We start from the raw sequence: 16,591 nt of genomic DNA, 5'->3' as shown, positions 1-16,591 counted from the left end.
AAAATTATGTTTCATTACATTACAGTGATTTAACATTAACTGACATTTGAAATGTGAAGTCACAGTCTATTTACGTAACTTTAATGATATTCTAGAAGAACAGAACAAAACTGTAAAATGCACAGTAAAATACTTTTATATTAGGATTTTTTCCTACAGTGCAGCCATACCCGCAGCCATACCCGCGACCTTGTGGTTGTTAGTTCACATTCATTGGCCGATGCTTAGCGTCATGTTATTATGTGTCCCAACATCCAATGGCATGCCACATTGTTTTCATGGCCACACCCTTACCCCAGGTGCAGAGGCCTATTTCTGTTCAGGAATGTTGTGAATACTTTGAGATTTATATTAATTGCAATTCCTACCTCTACATTTATTTTTTAAAATATATAATTAGCACAGCGTGGCCGTGCAATGTTTTATATGTTTTTTTTAGTTTTTATTCGTATTAATTATATTTTCACTTGTTACCTCTGAATTATTGAATCAGACCTAGATGACATGAAATTTTCAGCAAAATTATAATTCAAATATTAATTTTCGATCATTTTATATATTTTTCCATAGTATTACATTTGAATTTAACAGATCATTCTCTCACATAACAGACAAATATTTGTGAAATTATGATACATTTCTGAATGTATTTTTACAATCTAAATATGCATATGTACAAAAAATATATTTAAAAAACAAGTAAATTGTGTTTTACTATATTTACAGTGATGTTATGTTATTTTACCTTTGACATGTACAATCACAGTCTCCTTATGTAAATTTAATGATATTCTAGAAAGACAGTACAAAACTGTAAAATATACAGTAAGATACTTTGACATTACTATTTTTTGGAACGGTGTAAGTTTACCTAATGAAGTGTCCATAAGTGTATATGATAATGTTAGAGAAATTGTAAAAAAAAAAAAAAAAAAACTGTCATGATTCACCTCACCAATGTAAGTAATTACTGTTATTCTTTAACTTTCTTAAATTAAATCCTAACAGACATTTAATGCTGCCAATCTCTGCCTGTTTCTTACAGGCTACCTCTACAGGGGAAGGTGAAGGCAGTGAGGTCTTGGGAAGCAACAGAGCCCAAGCGTCAGCCCCCAGTGCCCCTTCAACCCAGGATAAGCAGACAAACTGGTCGAAGGAAAACGTCCCACCATCAGATCACAAGTCATCTGGCGATTCTCATCCTATCTCTTCCTGTATCATCCCGATCAATGTCACAGGTAAGTTAAAAAAGAAAGAGTAAATAAAGTTAAAAAAAACAAAAAAACAGCATTTAAATCAGTTGATAATCTGAAACAGAGAAATGCAATAGGAACATGTAACTTCTGAGAAAAGATGGAATGCACAGGCCTTATTCGGTATGTGCTACAGCTCATTCATGAGCTGTTACTGTTAAACATATCTGCTCTGTTATTTGTAATTGTTGATATACTTAGAAATCATCAGCTTTAATAGCTTAAACTCTATTTAAGAACTACATACAGACTACATATTTACTAGTAAATATGATTTTCAACACGGTTTTAAAGTACACGTTTGCACAGTCACTAAAAGAGGAAAAGGCACTACTTTTACCATTTGCAATAGGTCAAACGCTTTAAACCGCACATTAATAGCAATAATAGGAACTTTTAATTGTAAACACAGAAATTAAGATGCGACTGAAGTGGCAAAGCAATATGTTCCCTCAAAGGAAAGAAGAGCCACACCTGCCGTTTGCAGCAATTACTGGCGGCCTTTGACAACTATCACGGATCTTTGGCCATATCATGCACACGTCTGGAAAGATTCCCCTTACTCTGCAATCTGTTGTGACTGTCATTCACCCATAGTTAATGGTGTAGAATCGTACCAGATAGAAAATAAAAACTTGCCAATTCTTATGGCTTAAGCCCTATGGTGACTATTAAAACGCATGTGTAAGCAGCATATGAACGTGCAAATGTTAGATTCTATTTACATGCATAGAAAAGGTGTAAATGGCCTTGATTGTGCAGTTTCTTTATACACATACACAGAAAAAGAAGCAGTACATTTTATTTGAAGTAAATATTCTAATCAATTGCCATATAGATGTTGTGAATCTTGGTACCCTAGGCAGTTTATAGGGTAAGTTTAATCAAGATTGAACCAGTCATCTTGGAGGACTTCAGAAACAAACATACAGCCTACGCTAAAATCATTATAGTACGATGATGATGACGACTTTTACTGGCCTTTGTCAGGACCAAAACAGAGACTTTCTCATCTAGATATTCCCAAACCTGGGATCATACCAGATAGTTTGCTTTAAAAAGATTATTAAACAACATTTTATATATACATTGTTGTTATTACAGGAGTTGGGTTTGACAGGGAAGCAAGTGCTCGATGCTCTCTAGTCCATTCTCAGTCAGTTCTTCAGAGGAGAAGGAAGCTAAGGAGGAGGAAAACCATAACAGGAATACCCAAAAGAGTACAGCACGATATGGGTATGTTATAATAAAATCCTTCTCGCATAGTATTTTACTATACTATGTATTTTTGTACTTTTGGCAATAAAAAAGTTGACTTGTATTTTTTGCAAACAGCTAATTTGGTTCTCCATTTTTAAAGAGGCTTAAATGTGAATTATTTTGATCATGAGTTAAAAAACTTCACAATTATGTGTAAAGTTTGAAGATGCGAGCCAAAAGGATATTAAAGAACAAAGTTGTTGTTTATTTAAGGGTTCATCTTCCTGCGGGGTTGTTTGTGGATATCACGTTCTGAAGAAAACTCAGATGAAAAAGTTAGCGCAGGATATTTCCGAAAGTAAAGACACTTTGATTCTTTGCTTTCAGATTCCGATGAATCACCCGTGGCAAGAGAGCGCACAGTGATTATCCATGCCAATCCACATCAACTCTCGCTCTGTCAGGAAGAACTCTCAGTCAGTGGTCGCCTCCATCACACTCGTGACTCTGGCTGCCAGACAGATGATTTTCTTATAGCATGTAAGTTTCTGATACTGGAGGAGGTTCTTTAGGGTGAGCACTTTTACCACACATTACAGCACGGTTCTTCCTTGATTAATCTACTCTGTTTTCAAAGACCCTCTAGATCCCATTGCATGAAAATTATCTCGAAGCTGCTTATATACTTTCATCATCCCTAAACTTGATTAATTGATCTGGAATTTAAATTATTTCTTTTTTGCAGTTACAATCTACAGGCCACATGCATTAAGAAATATCTCCATCTGTCCCCCTCTCTCTTTTCTGTTTTTTCATTTTCAGGTACAGCTGCTCCCTCCAGAAGGCGTATTAGAGCTCAGCGAGGCCATCAGGGAATTCCTGCCTCTTTGTCCCATTCAACAGGAAATATTTCTTCTCTTGGTGACCAGTCAGACTCAACATACACCACAGCCACATCCCATGGTGGGCGATTGCGCTCCCGTAGCCTTCCACGAGAGGGTGGACGCCTGATGGATAGTGATGAGGATGACGATGACAATTATGACGATGATGATGAAGATGAAGAATTGTCACCTTACGAAGCAGAGGACTTTATTCCAGCTGGCCCCAGTCCAAGAATGAAGATGATGATGATGAAGGATGAAGAGGAGAGCACAGATGACCAAGCAGCTCCAGAGCCACTACAACTTGGAAGCCTAAAAAGGCTGCAGCGAACTGGGGAGAGAGACAGAGGAGGTGGAGGAGGTGGAAGCCCAGAGCATAGCTGGATGGAGAGGGGTCGTTCACGGTTACCACGCAAGGCTGACATGGGCAGCTGCGAGATCTCGTCAAGCTCAGATACTTTTAGTAGCCCTATTCATTCAGTGTCTACAACAGGAGTCTTAGGCAGCCATGTGGATCACAAAGAAGACCACCAGTCATCGAGCGGGAACTGGAGTGGTTCTAGTTCTACCTGCCCCTCACAAACATCTGAAACCATCCCGCCACCCTCTTCTCCACCCCTGACAGGCTCATCCCACTGTGATTCAGAGCTGTCACTCAACACCGTGCCCAATGCTATTGATGAGGGATTCTCTCTCGATCCCTCATATCACTCTGACCTCAGACCCCAAGGCCAGGGTCACAGATCAAGCTCATTCACATCCTCAGCCACAGACCAGCTGGATGATGCAGGGGTCAGTACAGCCAGTGAAGGAGAATGGACATACCCTCCAGACCAAGATCAGACTGACCAAGATCAAGACCCTGACCAGACCCAAAACCTGAGCCAGAGCCATGGGGTAACCCAAGAGTACAGCTCTAAACATAGCCTTGAAGACCAAGCTGGCTTCAGTGACAAAACGAGCAACACTGAAACAGAGCCTGGCTCTCATTACCCATCTGATACAGAAGGTTTCTATTCTTCTTCTGTGCATATCAGAGAGTGTAATCAGAGTTATAGAGGATACATGTATAACTATGCAGACCAAGGGCCTGACTGTGGTCAGTCCAACACTGTGGCAGCACCACTATCACATGGAGTTTACCCTGAGCCCTCAGCTGACTTCAGAGCAGGCACTCTAACCCTGGGGAGGACATCTCGTTCATTGAGGAAACCGAAAGTCAAACCTCCACCACCCAAACGAACCTCCTCGCTAAAGGAACCCAGTGGTAGTGTTGATGTCGGAACGGACACACAGGCAGATCAGGATCAACCAAAGATGGTTATTGAACAGGAGCTTACCTTGTCTTCCACAGATATGAAGCTGGAACTGGACCTAGAGCTTGGAGTTGCTCCAGAACCATTACAGACATCCTGTCTAGTGGCAGAGCCTTTGGGAACATGGGGAATGGGACTTGGGGAAACTGTGGACATAGTAGAGCCCATGTCTTTCAGCTCTGCAGATACACACTCATTTAAAGATGAAGGTGCTGTGCAATCTGACTATGCAGACCTTTGGCTTCATAACAGTGAACTGAAGTCCAACAATGGTGAGTACACATCCATGTCCAACTCAAGCACCGCCACAGGCACTACTGTCATGGAGTGTATCAAGTCACCAGACAGCTCTTCCTCTTCCACAGAAACCCAAACCCAGGCTCCTACCCAGGCTTCAGACACCGTCGCAACTAGTTCACCACTCCCACCTGAAGACTTCAAACTAGGGTCTCCTGAGAAACTGGCTGGTCTGGCCTCACCATCAAGTGGTTATTCCAGCCAATCAGAAACACCTACATCAACCTTGCCCACATCTTCGGCAGCATTTTTCCCAGGACCATTGTCTCCTTCAACTGGCAAGAGGAAGCCCAAAGTGCCAGAGAGGAAGTCTTCTCTCGCTTCCCTGCAGCATTTCCCCAGAGATGGAGCTTCCATTTCCTCTTGCTATAAGAGAGACCCAGACTTTCCACCTCCACCTTCTCAGCTGGATCTCAGTGTCCTTCATGGTGGCTATGTCAGACACACGTTATCCCACCGGACTTACCACATGCACACATTGCACCATAGCAAACACAGAGCTGCAAATGTTTTAGCCAGTGGCACAAAGTTGTTGGCTCCTGAAGCATCAAATACCAACCCACCACCAAGTTCAAACCCTACATTAACAATTCCTAGTTCAAATCTGTCAGCGATAACACCGTCTGCTCTTCGATCAGTGCAGCTTCATTCTGTTAGCCAATCTGCAGATCAACAAATTACTTACACTACAGACCAGGAAACACCAAGTGTAACAGAAACTGCTACAAGACCCAAATGTCCTCCTAGTGCTTCTACTCTGGCTCCGCCACCTCCTAACACTAGGCCTCTCCCTCCTCGCAGACCTCCTCCTAGACCACCAGGTCATGAGCGCACCTCCTCCCCTGAGCATGCACAACCAACTCCTCCCGGCCGTCATCCTGATGGGCCTCCATCTTATGAAAGCCTGCTACTTAGACAGGACCGCTATGGACCTGGAACTTTCTGGGCTATGACTGCCTTCCGAACCCGAATGGACCCATCATCAGACCTCTCTGAGGACAGCTCACCTGTGCATCGACCTGTCCCACGTGCTCCCCATCCATCTCCTGTGGATCTACACACACATATCCATTCTCATAGAGAGTTCAGAGGGCTCACCCACTCATCTCGTGCACATCCTGAGTTTACGGTTTTAGGAGAACGCTCGTTCTCTCAGGATGATGATGATGATGAAGATGAAGAGGAGGAAGAGGAAGAGCACATGAAAGAACCCCCTAGAGCTGTATGTCCCAGAGGAGGTATGCGATCAGATCATCCTCCACCCCCAGCATATGAGTTTGCTGGGGGATCCCACTCAGACTCAGGGCCCTGGGCTAGTCCAATCAAAGTGCCTGGTACCACAATGGAGACATCGCATTCTTACCTAATCAGTGACCCAAGAAAAGGAGGACACGAAGAACAGGAAGAAGAGGAGGAAGTGACATCAGGTGCTACCAGAAGTGCCCAGCAACAACAGCCACAGGAAAGCAAAGATGATTCCACGACTCCTGACACTGAGGATTACTTCAGTAAAGGTAAGTTTCTAAACAAAATACCACTTCCAGAAGTATTAAGGTTGTATTTTGTAAAAAATAAAAAAAACAAAAACAAAATACCATTAAGCTGTTTTATCACAAAACAACATTAAATTCTAAAAAAAGGTAGTTTAAGGGATGGCTATTTCATCGACTGTATACTAAGTGATCAGACAGCCAGATGACATGTTTTAGGGATGTTGTGTGCTACAGATTCCACACCCAGTGATAATTCGCTCTCCCCTCTGACGGATGACACCAAAGTGGATGATGACATCATTATCACGTCACCCAATAAGACCCGAACAACTGAGGACCTGTTTGCCATGATACACAGGTACTGGTCAATATATTTAATTGCAATGTCTATGCAGTGTTTGTAATATATCTATTTTCTAGATTATTTTTTGTAATGACTCTGCTACATGTTTATGTTTTCTGTTTATTCCATGTCTGGATTTTAATTGTGACTTGTGATTTCCTTATTTAGATCCAAGAGAAAGGTCCTGGGTCGTAAAGATTCTGGCGACTTAAATGTTAAGTCTCGTCTCTGCCCTCCAGTACCAGTGACCCCCAGCAACGTGTCCACCGTCATTATCCCTCCAGCACCTCCTCTCAACATTCCAGTTACCTTAGCCACTGCTGTTGGGTCACAACGAGCCCCTGTGCCAATCTATCGCAGCGCCAAGAAATCAAGTACGTCGAACGAGGAATTTAAACTATTGTTGCTAAAAAAAGGAAGCAGGACTGATTCCAGCTATCGCATGTCAGCTACAGAGATTCTGAAAAGCCCTATTACCCCTAAAACACCAGGGGAGTCTGTTCAGGAAGGGCCCATTAGACAGGGAGAGGAGCCACCCTCTACGCTCCAGGAGACCCCCATTTCTGGCCTCGACCCAATCCAGATACCAGGTCTTTTTCCCAGAGCCAACTCTGAGAGTTTTGCATCGAAAACCCTGCCTATGTCGGCTGCATCTCGACAAGGACGTTCTCGGATACCCCCTGTAGCCAACAGTAGTCGCTACAGTACACGCAGTCGCCTCTACACAGCCCCCATGCAAGCCATTTCTGAAGGGGAGACCGAGAACTCAGATGGGAGCCCCCATGATGACAGATCATCCTAAAGCCACCCGATGCGTGATGTCCTCTATTCTTAGCTGTGCCCTGCAAACGGCCCCTTCTACTTTTCTTGGATGGCTGTGTCATCGAGGCCAATGGTGTAATTCTTATGACACACAAAATCTGACTGTTGCAGAAATAAATCCGGTTGTGGATATACTATTCTATAAAAAGGTGTCAAACTGTTGTGAGAATTTGAACCATAAAGGTTATGAAAAACTATGAAAAAATAGTGTATTAAATAAATAATTCCCTTATCGAAAAAAAATGCAAGACTTATTTTGATTGAACTATCTTTTTAAAAAAAATAAGAAATAACGAGTTCAAAATGTTAAAAAAATTATAAAAAGAAATTTTGTGGAGTGCAGACAAGGTGCGTTTGTGTGTGCATGAGCAAGCACATGCAACATCCACTGATATTTCTACTTCTTGTGTTGTGAATGATGTGGGTGTGTGTATGTCATTGAGGAACTGCTTTCTTATTCAATTTAAAAATTCTTATGACAATTAATATTCTTTTAACTTGTGGTGCCCAAAGCATCAACTTCCTAGACTCCATATTCAATATTCCTGCCAACCAGCAAGGTTTGTCTCATTGTGGAAGTTATCTCTCAAAACAGCATTGACTTATTAGACTGGATTTCCATCTGCAGACCTGGCATAGAGAGTATATCACACAGAGCCAATCATATATTTCTTCACATAAATTATATCCAAAAAGATGACATGATGCATGTATTTTTGTAAAATTGCTTCTCAGAACATGATGATAAAGTTTCACCATGTTGCATGAACCTATATGGAAACATCCCCTGGATCCTGGTTTCTGTCGACATTTTTGTGGTTCTTTTGTATTATATGAATCTTTCTCTGCAGAAAGATTTGGTTGACATTTGTACCACATTGCCGGTGATCTAAACTGATTCGTCTTGGATTTGAGTGTTTAATAAGAAGGAGCAAGGGCTTGCGCCTATTTGTCTAAGATACATGCTAATTCTGGACAATCGCACAGTGGCCTTTCTCTACCAGAGGTGGTTTTAAGCAGGGAATTTGTAAATCTCTGCATGTATTCATGGAGCTGTGCCATGTTTCACCAAAAGTCAATCATGAACCCAACCTTGAAATCTAGTATACTTAGACTAATTAAAGATTTTCCAGCTGCTGGCCAGTCTTGCTGTGCTGACTTGAAGTGAAAAAAAGGTACATTTCAACCAGATTTAAATACACCACTGAGTGCAGATGGTGAAAATGCTTTAGATGGTTCTCAATCGGTTTGACTAGAGGTTCATTTGGAAAGGTTTCCAAGAATCAACTTCGCTTTTGCACTTCATGATTATTCAAGAATATTCCTTGAAAAGAAAATATATCTTATAGTGAAATGCATATGTATATTTGTACTGAATATAAAGAAAACTCATATCTATATAAAATGACAAACAGAAATTTTATAAGGAATCAATCTGAGTGTAGCAAAGAACAGGTCTCACTGAAAACATAACACATAAATCTTAGCAATGTACACTGTTCTCCTCTCCTTGTTGCCTCTCCTTCATTTGCACTGACCCAGTGTAGCATTAGACAGGTGAAAGCTCAACCCAGTGTCAGGTGTACACCATTTTGTCTTGCACTCCAAACCTCATATATCTCAAAATCTGAATGAGAGGAGGCAAGAGGAGGAAAGGACTGCATACATCCAGTGTTCAACAGTCAGCAGGGTACCGATTGCCTCGCTGCAGCCTTTTCTCTCCCACACCCGGTTTCAAGTGTGCTGTGAACTCTCTCTCATCCTTCAAATAAACATTACACAGTGTTTTACAGAAGCAAACTATCATCAGTGGAAAGCTTGAACTCTCACCTGCCTACCACAGCAAACGCAACACATACACGTCTTACATTCAGAGACCGTACTTCAATTGAAACCACTCACTGTATTCTGTGAATACCTCAGCAAGCATATTACTGTTTTATTGTAAATGATAGATAGATAGATAGATAGATAGATAGATAGATAGATAGATAGATAGATAGATAGATAGATAGATAGATAGATAGATAGATAGATAGATAGATAGCAAACCACAACTGTTTGATACTCAGCGAATATCAATTGCAGAACTGACACTGTGTAAGATGGAGAGAGTAAAAAGCTGTGAACTGATTACTTTGACATTTATCATACTCATACTGCTGAAGCGCACCTGTTCCTGTTCACTGTTTTATTTGTTGTGTTTTCTGTCGCATGCAATAAGCAACAGTGGGGGGGAGGGGGGTGGGAATGGGTGAGGGAGAAGAAAAGAAAAGGACACCGCCAAATCATTATTTTTATCTGAGGGATGTCTCCATGAGAAGAGATTTTTGTATTTTCTGTTCAAACGTCAAGTTCAATAGTGTGTTCTATAGATGTACAAACTGTCTGGCTAATTCTGTTCTGTATAGTCGTGATCACAAACAGGGGTTTATCTTGTACTGTATATCTATTCACTGGACAATCATAGGTTATAAGAGACTGTAAAGAAAATGATCTAGAATCTGCTGGGAGGGAGAAATCTGAACACTTTCGGTGCTGGGTCCTAGTCCTGGTGGAGCTGTGGAAGTGAGAGAAATATTTTCCAGGAGAAACTGCTGATTATGTTTAAAGTGCATATGTGTACACGCCAGTTTCGATACAATGTACAAATAAAGAGTAAGCAAGGAAAAACATGAATTCGTAAATACAAAAAACTAGTTTGGATGTGATCAGAGTGTCACCATCTACTTTTGACTAATAGCTAAATATTTTGTTTCCCACTAATATTATTACTGAATAACTGAAATAAAATCATTTGTAGGGCTGTAACAGTATTACATGAAAAATGCAACGTGACTGTGAATTGCCATGTGAAATTCTCCAAACACTCAGTATTTGACCAGTTAAGTATTTGACCTTTAGTTTAGTTTGTGATTTTTCCGTACTGTACCTGGCACTGACGCCTTAAAGGTATTCCAAGACTGTTTCTTTTATTTGTAAGGAGTGGACAGAGGGGTTGACACATTTTGTAAGAAAGAGAAACTCTTGAGGTTGCCATGCAGACTCTAGTTTAACACTCTTTTCGCCCTCTAAAACCTAAGTCCTCAGCAGCTTGGGAATACAACAAAACAAGAATCTGTAACTTTTATGGATTTTTTTTTTCAATCTGTTTCCAATATCTGCACGCAAGGGGAAGTTTGATGACAACCACTTGGTATTTTTATTCAGAGGTGTACAGTATGGAATAACACTAAACAGACTTTTAAAAAAAAGTGACATAGAGGAGAAAAAATAAACACTGAAAACAAACTGTAACTATTTAAAAGATGCTCCATGCTTAAAACTAGCTAGGACTTATCAGATTTGAATCACTTTTGTATTTTTGTATAAACATGTAAATACGTTTTTAAAGAAAAAAAATGTTGCAAATTCTTTCTTTTGTAAAATAAACAAATAAAAAAATTAAAAACAAAGAAAGTTTTTTTTTTTTCAAAGTTTACATGATTATTTCCAAGCCTTTGTATATTATGGGGCTGTGCAACACCTTCAGTCTTGTATTTATTTTGGGGGGCTTGGGGGTCGGGAGGTGGTTACAACATTGTGAAAATTCCATTACTCTATATCTAATTCATTTTAACAGCTCATCAGGCTGCTTAGTAACTGTGCATAGAAAAAAAAGCCAATAAATGTGATTGCAATGAAATGAAAGGCCTATTGTGTGACACTTCATTTCATCCCCATCAGATCCAAAAGCACTGAGAGACTCTTCCCACTAGATGGTAGTGTTTTAACGTTCAGGCTCCTAGCTGCTACTCACATTTTTCATGAGAAGGACCCAGCATTAACTAACTTTCCTTCACTATGGTTGGACCTCATGCTTAAATCCAGTCAGACTAAATTAGGTACTGATAGACTGTCTTCATTTTAAAATGTAAGGAGTAAAAAAAAAAGAAGAAAGGAAACATTGCCATATCTGTTATGACCAGTAAACCTGACCACACTTTCCATACAACATATCTTGAATATTTAGTTACTAACCCTATGTAATAAACTGGCAGTCTCAGTCTCGAGTCTGCAAATGACTATTAACACAGCCATGAAGAAAAATATTTAATTTTTACTAATTATCTTAGACTAAAGGTGATGTGCACAAGCTGAGATCATTTAATCAAAACTTGCACTTGTTCAAAAGATTATGAAAGAGTAACTTAATACATTTATTGTATTTTTCGTTTGTTTGCTGGTTTGTTTTTCGGGGTAGCTAATTCTACATTGCCACGTCTAAACTCTACCAGGTATAGCTACAACTGGTAGCCTGCTGGCTATATTTACAGTGTCTCTTGTTATAAAGAATTACATGCATTATGTTATTTTATTTATCTGTTTTAAAAAGCTTTTGTTTCCTCCAAGGGTTTTTGTTTGTCTTCTATCCCTGGTCCATAGCCTGCTAATTATTGAATAAATAATTAATATCTTATCTCTCGCTCACTCAGACTCCATATATTACCCTCTTCAGTCCCTCCAGCTGCTGCCCCCCTTTCACATTTATGAAGCTGTTAATAACTAATCGTGATGTCTTTATGCAGCTATGGTTATGATAGCTTAGCTATCCGACAACTACAAAGAAAGTTTGAAAAAACAAACTGTGGCCTTGGAGGGGGTATTACCACCTTTACATATTTACAGTTACTGTTTCAAAGTTAAATAATATAGTTTTACTTTCACAGTGAGTTATATTTGCTTCTAAATCTCATACGACAGCACATTTTTGTCAGTGAGTGCAGTATGACTGAACTTTCTCTTAGGGACCGAAGTCTCAAACAGCTTTTGTTTACATATCTTGAAGCTAGCTGTTAGCCTCTGCAGTTAGCTAATGGTTAACTATCCATGTGCTCCTTCCTAACCAACATCCGCTGTTACGTCTACTTAACAATTTTCCCTTTATACAAAAAAATAAATGAATAACTTCAAACTTTTAAAAAAACTACCAGTATTGACAAGAACTATACACTGACATTGACTACTTCAGCCCAACTGAATTAGACGGTAACATAACAAAAAATAAATACATACATTAAAACACTCTCTCTATATATTAATGTTCTCAGTCTGAATTATGAATGTTACATGAATACAGTTTTTTTTAATAGGTCTGGTACTATTTCTATAACCAAAGTGTGCATTTTCAAATCTCTCAGTACAAAACTCACATTTGATCACATTTGTAACACCACTAGTCATTCTTCCAAATCTGATGTCGTGATTTCATTGTATTTGCACATATTTTCATTCCACTTAATCATTGTTTCAGAACACATGATCATTGTGATATATTTTGAGAACATTTGCTTTAATCACCCAAACAAAACAGTAAGATCTTTTCTCAACGTAGTACTTTTACCAATCATTTCATTCAGGAGCAAATAATACAAGGTAAGCGTTTCAAATTGTCCTTGGTGATGAATGAGTGTAACTGAACTGTAAACCTTACACTATGTACACACACACACACACACACACACACACACACACACACACACACACACACACACACACACACACACACACACACACACACACACACACACACACACACACACACACACACACACACACACACACACACACACACACACACACACACACACACACACACACACACACACACACACACACACACACACACACACACACACACACACACACACACACACACACACACACACACACACACACACACACACACACACACACACACACACACACACACACACACACACACACACACACACACACACACACACACACACACAAAAAAGGGAGAAAAAAAAAAAACAAGTCATTTACATAAGCAAAATATATTTTTATTTTATTCTTATCACTTTTACACAATTAATCAAGCCGGTCATTAACATTGGGCCATAAATTTTCATCAACATCACAGTGGATGTCTTCGTTGTTCAGGCACCGTGGGAAAAAAATCTCCTGGCATGACAAATCCAGGCTTGACATTGCTCAGCAGTTATATCACCACAAGCTTCACACATGGCTTGAAGAAGGGAGACATGCTCATGGGGATGGCGATCATACACCTTCCACCTCCATGTAGAGAAGAATTCCTCAATTGGGTTGAGGAAAGGGGAATATGGTGGAAGATAGAGGGTCATGAAGTGAAGATGTGTTTGAAACCATTCCTGAACCAGCTGTGCATGGTGGAAGCTGACATTGTCCCACACAACAACATAGACGATGTCTTCTCCCTGACAGGCCTGCTCCAGTTCATTTAAAAAAAAAAAAAAAAAAAAAAAAAAACTCTATCAGGTGTTCAGTGTTGTATGACCCTAGGACTGGTCTACAGCCTACCACACCATCTTCAGATATAGCTGCACACATTGAGATGTTTCCCCCACGTTGTCCAGGGACTTGGATGGTAGCCCTTTGTCCAATAAGGTTACGTCCTCTGCGTCTAGTTTTTGCCAGATTGAAACCGGCCTTATCAACAAAAATATACTTGTGATGATTCACAGCAGCGTCCAGCTCCATCACCCTCTAAAATGATAATTTAGTTAGGTTTTTTTTACAACTAATAGTTGTCAGTACTGTTACAGTAATTGCATGCCAGTTTAGTGTTGTACCTGAATATATTCTGAACGCAGTTGTTTCACCCGGACATTGTTCCTCTCAAAAGGAACCAAGTAAATTTGTTTCATGGAAACCTGGTGCTTCTTCAAAAGCCGGGCAATCGTTGGAAGGCTAATTGATGGCACATTGGCAAAGGTGTCATTGCTGTTCTCAATAGCCTGTTTGATTTCAGACAGCCGTATGTCATTCCTTGCCCTGACCATTTCCACCACAGCCAACTCCTGCTGGTCAGTCAAAACACGTGGGCGACCACCACCAGGTTGTCTCCTGTTAATTCTGAGGACAATCATATACTGTCAATATTGAAGTATTACAAATTACATTACTGTAAACTGACAATTACATGTTGTTCATCTATACAATAGAGTACTATATTTTAGAAGTGAAGTTGCTATAGCAGACATACCGGTTTTCTTGGCGAAAAGTTCTGATGATAGAGCTGACAGTTGACCTTTGTAAATTAGGCTGTACCAACCTGGCAGCCTCAGCCATGGTAAAGCCTCTGTTAACCACATGGTCAACAATGATGGCCCGGACTTCATTAGAGATGATGGTGCGTTGTCTTCTGCCTACATTTCTCTGAAGACCACCTCTCTGTCGAGGAGCACTCTCCGATGAAGGTTTCCTCTCCCTACGAGTCTATCCTGCTCCATATTTGAACAGTGCAAAGTCTCAAACACAGTTCTACTTATATGGTAACTAATTGTGATCATCAGGGGGAAACAATTAGCAATTAGTATTTCTAGATTGAAAGCTCTTGCAGCAATGTGTAACTTACAAATGACCAGACAACAATCAGTCAAGTTGGAAATCCATGGACATAATGAATGATTCATTGATTAAACATTAAGATCAGTTGAATGAAGTGACAGACAAATGTATTAAACTGACTAATAAGAGATACAAATCCAAAATTTTATAGCGATAACATTATGAAAGGCAGTAACTGTGAACGAAACATTTATTTAGATGAAACACTTATTTTGTGTAGTGTCAAGGATATTTTGTCATTATCTGTATTGTACTAACACAATTGAAAATATGCTGAAATGTTTGAAAAAGGTGCACTTTTGATGATCTGTTGTGATATAAGTACTAAGAGTTTTGGAAATGTACCAATTGCTTGTGAAAACTGCGCCAAACCAATAGAAAAAAACTGTACTAACACGCAAAACAGACACATGTACAGACAGATATGGCACATCACCTGTAGGGGCGCTGTTTGGGTCCAATTTGAGTGTAGGAACACTCGACGCCGTCAGGACTTAAGCGTTCCCATTTTAGCGACCATGTTCAGCATATGAATGTATTTCTGTTTGCAGTTTCCAGCAGCAATGTGAATTGAATGTGACTAATTCAATTTAAACTAATTAAGAAAAAATCGAAGTGTTACTAAATATTTTGAAGTAAATTTATCTGAGTACACACTGATCTCTGTAATTATGAGAAAACCCATTACATTTATCTTCAGTGAATTATTTGCTCCAAGGGCATTTGTTTTGGGGGTTTGTTTTGTTTTATTTTTTTAAACCCTGCTCCACAAATAGCCTGAATATCTGTTTGATTCAATTTAGGGAGCAAAGTGCTCTCTGAGGGCAGTAATTTAGCTCCTTCGCTAATTTTTAACCGTTGTTACTTCATATTAAATATATTGGCTGATTTCCCCAGATGATCATGAGAAGCATATGATGTGTGTTTGTGTTTTTTTAAGATTGCTTCTCACATAAATAACTGTGAATGTGAGACTGTAGCCTCCAATAGGGGGTCATTGTACTCTGAGCACACAACCAGGAAGCAGCACGACTCCTAAAGAAAGAGTACTGCTGTTGAGCTAGTTGAATTTCTTGATCTTTTTAACAATGACTCCTATTGAACTGTCACTTTGCCTAAATGAGACATCCATGACCATTTGACCCTTAAATCCCACTGCTTGCTCGATAGACACATAAACACAACCAACCAAATCTAAAAATGTTTCCATGTTGTTTGGTGTTTTTCAGTTATGGATTATTTTTTTTGTCTCTTTACTTCCCACTTAACGTTTTTATAGCAGTTGAACTTACTTGGCCATTGGTTTAAAATAAAGAGGCTGGAACACGCTGCAGTTTCACATGAGGAAAGTGCAGGGCTGCAGGATGATTAACAAGATGGGAGCAGGAAAATGCTGGTATCCCACACAACAATTAAAAAATGTTGCTATTTCCTGATGAATTATTGACAGTCTTTTATGCAAAGTGATTCAGAAAACAAAACTAAAGATCTCTTGGAACTGCTGGTCGGGAACCACCAAACTAGAAGGTTTAATAAACCTGTGCTCGTAGCTGCCCTGCAGGCCTTGTGCTCGGGTCTCAAACACTAA

At 39.8% G+C, this 16,591-nt stretch overlaps 1 protein-coding gene across 1 annotated transcript in view; it reads left to right on the top strand.

The window, feature by feature from the left end:
* nhsb (Nance-Horan syndrome b (congenital cataracts and dental anomalies)) overlaps positions 1 to 7,682 on the top strand; it is a 52,088-nt gene extending 44,406 nt beyond the window's left edge. Inside the window, exons 8-13 of the mRNA XM_039612925.1 lie at positions 1,046 to 1,238; positions 2,358 to 2,489; positions 2,841 to 2,993; positions 3,276 to 6,464; positions 6,660 to 6,801; positions 6,955 to 7,682. Coding sequence (XP_039468859.1) covers positions 1,046 to 1,238; positions 2,358 to 2,489; positions 2,841 to 2,993; positions 3,276 to 6,464; positions 6,660 to 6,801; positions 6,955 to 7,588 — 4,443 coding nt within the window. The 3' untranslated portion in view covers positions 7,589 to 7,682. The remainder of the gene's footprint in view (positions 1 to 1,045; positions 1,239 to 2,357; positions 2,490 to 2,840; positions 2,994 to 3,275; positions 6,465 to 6,659; positions 6,802 to 6,954) is intronic.
* Positions 7,683 to 16,591: the final 8,909 nt, after the last annotated feature.

This window comes from Oreochromis aureus, linkage group 1 (assembly GCF_013358895.1).
Source record: "Oreochromis aureus strain Israel breed Guangdong linkage group 1, ZZ_aureus, whole genome shotgun sequence".
Taxonomy (NCBI): Eukaryota; Metazoa; Chordata; class Actinopteri; order Cichliformes; family Cichlidae; genus Oreochromis; species Oreochromis aureus.
The sequence above is the reverse complement of the archived record's forward strand: the minus strand, read 5'-3'. Positions and strand labels throughout refer to the sequence as shown.